Raw genomic sequence first — 5,629 nt, 5'->3', positions numbered from 1 at the left:
CTGTTTAATGTTGTTGTTACTTATTAATATTTGTTTTTAATAAATTAATAAACTAATATCATGATTTAAATATTATTTTTCAAAAACTAGCCATTTAGTATAACCATTACCTATTAATATTTTTTAATAAATTTATAAACTAATATCATTATCTAAATATTATTTTTCAAAAACTAGCCATTTAATAGAGTCGTTACTTAATAATAAGACTTTGCTTAATTATATTCTTTATTTGTTTTTTAATTAGAAATATAGATATATCCATAACAAAACATTATTGTTTAAAACAAATATATATTTTTAATTGTTTCATAAATTTAAAAGTTATATAAATTTATTAAATATTATTTATAAAATTAAGAAATAAGTTTATTTAAATTTTTAAGGGAAAAGTAAACAAGAAACTAAATTAGTATATATATTTTTTTAAATTTAATTTTTTTCAAGTGTGGCTCAGGTCACTGAGTTGCTGTTACATTTACAGGAAATAATCGAGAAAAATCCACTCGAAAGGATTTACCCGCCGCATAATCTAGGAAGATCTTGCCATTGAGTGGCCGCTACATGGACAAAGAATAATCTATGGACCACTACATTCACAGGAAATAATCTAGGGAGATGCACCTAAAGGGATCTACCAACCTACTTAACATGCGGTGGGGCCTGACCCCAAGGGCATCAAGCAAATTTGACCCTGTGACTTTCCAATTGGAAAAATAATTTGACCCTGTCATTTTCCAATTGGCAAAATACTTAAAAAGGAGAATTCTACCAACTGAACTATCTCTTGAAACTTTTTTAATAAAAGAATATTTATTTTCGTAAATAATTTTAATAATTAATCAATTTATTATTAAACTAGAATTATATTTATGAAAAAATACTTTCTCAAATATTTTATATATTTATATTTTATTTATAACGGTGTACAATAATTAGATATCAAACCGTGTTTACTCTAAATATTGTTCACATATCAAACCGTGCTTCCACAAATATATATGTATAATCTTAGATGTTAAAAAAAAATTTAGTTTTTCCATAATTATAAATGATTTAATAATCATTGATTTCTGAGGTGGCAATTTTGTTTAAATGGTCGTTTCTTGCTTGAAATTTGTTTTGATTTTTTTTAAATGTAATAGTGAAAATATTTGATTAATTTTTTATTGTAGAAATAAATTTTAATTGTGAAAATATTTGATTAATTTTTTATTGTAGAAATAAATTTTAATTGTGAAAATGTTTGAATCAATTTTTTAAAAATCATGCGAAAATTTTCATTATTTTCTTAAAAATAAAAATAAAATTGATTAACATCACTAGCTTATTTAAATAAGCCGAGTGATTTAAAAAATGTGTGAATTTTAAAAAGAAGCGGATCTGACGATTTATAAACCACCCATCACAATATTCAATTCTATATCGTCGACTGATGGTATTCATCCGTGACTCCGTCTCTTTTGGCTCCAAAAAAGTTTCCGACAACTTTTGCGAACGTAACTTTTTGTTCCGTAATGCGATCCCTAATTCGAATCCAGATTCATGGACACTATTTATTTAATGCCATTTTACCAATCTCCAAGTCCGCTGTTTCCAAAAGCGATTATGTTGTCTGTTGTTGACTGAATGCTTAGTTTTCCCGTTATTAAGGGTTTCACGAACACCTCCCACCGATGAGGGTGGCAATTTCAAATCCGAAGCACTGATGATGTCTGTTCAATTGTTTTATAACAGAATGTTGACTAGGGAAAAATACATCAATTGTTTTATAAGAGAATGTTGATTAGCTGAAAATATTTTATTTTCCTTAAATTTAAGGAATAAATTTTTGAATAAAAGTTATTTTGATTTTTTTTAAGTTCAGCAAGAATCTCTTTTCATCCTATCTAATATATTATTTTAATTTCATCATATTTAATATATTGTTTTAATTAAAACTAAAAATTAAATTAATAATTTCTCATTAAAAAATACCTTATCAAAACACCAATCACCATTTATTTAAATGCCTGAACACATCAACTTAATGATGTACTGTGAATATATTTTTTACTTATATTTTTTTTTACTTTATTCGCTTATAAATAGATTCTCAAATAAGATCTATAAACAGAATACCTTGTCCCTTGTACCTCATTTTTTTATTATATTCGTTCCATTCAAATCTGTATAAATGCTTGGTTTCTTCACAATGTAACATTTCATTATAAGTTATTCATCGTATACGCGAATGCTGCCGTCGCCTCGAAATGTTGCAGAACTCAATTCAACCTACGAAAATCTCAAAAATAGTAAAAGAGAAATAGTCAGAGCCTATTGTTTCCATGGTTTTAAAGTTTTGTCTCGGTTTTGTCTTTTATATATATAATTAAATTGGTCTGAAAGGTAGTGAAATGTAGTCAGGGTGTTATATATATATATAAAACATCCTGACTACATTTCAGAGAACTGGAAGCATATACAGGAATCCGAAATGGCTCCTTTCATGCCATTCCGTGATAAGTTAAAAAGGCTGAAAGCAGTTTCGAAAGAATGGCAAAAAAATAAGAAGAAGTCGGATAAAGAGGAACTGAACAGCATCCGTAAGGAACTGGACTCCCTTTGGGAGCTGTCTGACCCCAATTTCCTTTCTTTTGATATGAAAAACACGATCAGAAAGCTGGAAAAAAGGAAAAATATGATTCTCCTAAAAGAGGAGGAGTCATGGCGTCTCAAGAGCAGAGCCATCTGGTTAAAAGCAGGAGACAGGAACACAAAGTTCTTCCACAAATTCGCTAGTGCTAGAAGGGAAAAAAATTCTATCTGGAGCATTAGAGATGATCAGGGGAACATCCTCATATCTCAGGATCAGATTTCGTCGGAGGCAGTGCGGTATTTCCAAGACCAATACAGAAGAAGGGAGGTTATATTCCAGGACGCCCTTTGGGGTGTTGAGCATGTGCCTGAAATGTTTAATGATGCTGCAAATGAAGACTTCATTAAACCCATCTCTGAAGATGAACTTCTTAAGGCCATGAAATCCTTCAAGAAGGATAAAAGCCCGGGGCCTGACGGCTGGCCAATAGAATTTTTTCTTCATTTCTTTGACCTCTTCAAGTTGGATTTGCTGCGCATGGTAGATGCTTCCCGGATGGCTGGAAACATTCACTCAGCTACTACCTCAACATTCATTGCGCTTATTCCAAAGAAGCACAGGACTGAATCCTTTCAGGATTTTCGGCCAATCTCTTTATGTAACATCATGTTCAAAATCATTTCAAAAATTGTTGAGAGAGAATGAAGCCTCTTTTGAGCCCCTTTATTACCAGAGACCAGCATGCTTTTTTAAAGGGCAAATTCATCTTGGATGCCGTTGCCATGACACAAGAAAGCCTTTTTAAAATGATATCAAAGAATGTGGATGCGGCAATACTCAAGATAGACTTGCAAAAAGCATATGATTGTGTCGATTGGGGCTTTTTGAGAATTCTGCTAGCAAAGATTGGTCTTAAGTCCCAAGGTGTTAATTGGGTCATGTCTTGTGTGGAGAATGTAAAATATTCGGTGATTGTGAATGGAATCCCTTCGGTCTTTTTTCAAGCACAGAGGGGACTTTGGCAGGGATGTCCCCTTTCTCCATTACTCTTCATTCTGGTGATGAACTCTCTTAGTCTTCAGATTAACAAAGCTGTTGCAGACAAGAGATGTCTTCCGGTTAAGATCTGTAAGAATATCTCCATCTCACATAATCTTTTTGTTGACAATGTTCTCATCTTTGCTATTCTCTGTAGGGCCTCCTGGGCTTGCATATATGACATTCTCTCAAGATTCCAGAAGGCTACAGGCCTGTTTATAAACAAGGAAAAATCCTTCTTGTTTCATAATGATGTCAAGTTGGATATTGTTCAATGGATTTCAGACCTGTTGGGCATAGCTCCATATTCATTACATCAGGGATTCAAATACCTCGATTTCTCTTTAAAGGCTAAAGGATATACTATTAAGGATTGGCAATGGCTGCTGGATAGGTTTTACAAGAAGATTGCACAATGGGAATATAAATTTCTCTCACTTGCTGGCAGACTTATTTTAGCTCAATCTGTCCTCTGTCAACTATCAGTCTACTGGGCTCACATTTTCTACCTTCCCAGCAATATTATTAAGCAGATGTACAGGTTGATTGCTAACTTTCTGTGGGGAGGTCATGCATATCAGTGTAAAATACATCTCGTAAAGATGGCCTCCATCTCTGTTCCAAAACGTATGGGTGGATGGGGCTTGAAAAACATCCGTTCCTTTGGTAACGCTCTTCTCTGTAAGTCTCTCTACAGAGGAATATATGGGGATGGTCTGTGGAGTAGTCTTGTAAAGTCTAAATACCTGAAGGGTAAGTCTGTAGACTTTTGGTACAGGAAGCGGATCCTTGGCACCAGAAGCGGCTCGATGATTTGGAAAAGCCTGCGAAAAGTCCACCCTTTTTTCATGGAAAAACTTTGCTGGACTTTATATTCAGGATCTAACATATTTATTGCTTTTGACTCTATCTTATCTGGCCGGGGGTTCACATTTCCTCATCCACTGTTATATGATTTTCATAGGCTGGGGATCTTCACGTGGGACAAGTTGATTAAGGGATGGTCTGGAGCCTCTCCGATTTGGAAGGATGGGGAGGAGCTTCATTTGCCTCGTCAGACGCTTCCTCTATGGCTGAGGGTAAAAGCGAGTCTTGAATGCTTGGGGATCTCCCGCTCAGGCACTAATGATAGTCTGGTATGGTCAATCCATAAACCTGTGAGCGTCAAGAATATTTACGCTGACATGATTTCTGTTGTTGCCGGAAATCCTCCTCCTCTTTTTCCTCTATGTTTTTGGAAAGTTGCATGCCCGATGAAGATGATCACCTTCTCCTGGTTGCTATTTCGGAACAAAAATCTTTCATGGGAGACTCTACAAAGGAAAAGTTGGCAGGGTCCAAGTAGATGCTCCATGTGCCACAATGCCTCGGAAACAAATTTGCACATGTTCTTTCAGTGCCCTACGTCCCTCACAATCTGGTATGAATTGTCTACATATTTTGTTTTCCCTCACATCTTTTTTTCTTCTGTTCAGGAAGGTTTTCTCTGGTGGAGTAGACAATCCACCTCTTGGAGATCGCTGTTCATTATCACTTGTTGGTACCTGTGGAACTGGAGGAATGCGCACATATTCCAAGACTCTAAGGAGCCTCTCCAGGCTATTCTTCAGCGTATTCTGGCTTGCCATGATTCCTATCATTAATATCTTTCTGCAACAACATATGATCCCATTTGATGCCGTGGGTTGTGATGCTGCAAGCGGTCTCTGCCTTCAGATTGTCACTCTTTCTTGTGTTTTTGGTTCCTTTTCATATAGGCAGGACGTTGCTGCTCTCTTCTTATTTGTTTTTTGAATGGAATATTCCTTTTTGGAACAGCTCTGTAAAGTTTTGTCACATCTCCATGATCCGGGAGATGTATATATATTGTCTCGGTTCTTTCTCATGTGCTCATCTGTCCTGGTTTTGTAAATGATGATAGACATTATCTGCTGGTATGGGAATTGGTTTTGCATCATTATGCAGAGGTCTGGGCATCCAAGCCAAATCAGTCAATTCTGATTTATGTATTCA

The 5,629-nt window shown here is 34.9% G+C and overlaps 1 protein-coding gene across 1 annotated transcript; it reads left to right on the top strand.

Annotated features, from left to right (window-relative positions):
• Positions 1-3,279: 3,279 nt before the first annotated feature.
• On the top strand, positions 3,280-5,410 carry LOC149139497 (uncharacterized). The gene is made up of 2 exons (XM_089450742.1): positions 3,280-5,036; positions 5,092-5,410. The coding sequence occupies exons 1-2, from the start codon at positions 3,280-3,282 to the stop codon at positions 5,408-5,410; spliced, it is 2,076 nt and encodes a 691-aa protein (XP_089306868.1).
• Positions 5,411-5,629: the final 219 nt, after the last annotated feature.

This window comes from Pinus tabuliformis, chromosome X (assembly GCF_031772625.1).
Source record: "Pinus tabuliformis cultivar Carrire ecotype Pingquan chromosome X, CPIR1, whole genome shotgun sequence".
NCBI lineage: Eukaryota > Viridiplantae > Streptophyta > Pinopsida > Pinales > Pinaceae > Pinus > Pinus tabuliformis.
The sequence above is the reverse complement of the archived record's forward strand: the minus strand, read 5'-3'. Positions and strand labels throughout refer to the sequence as shown.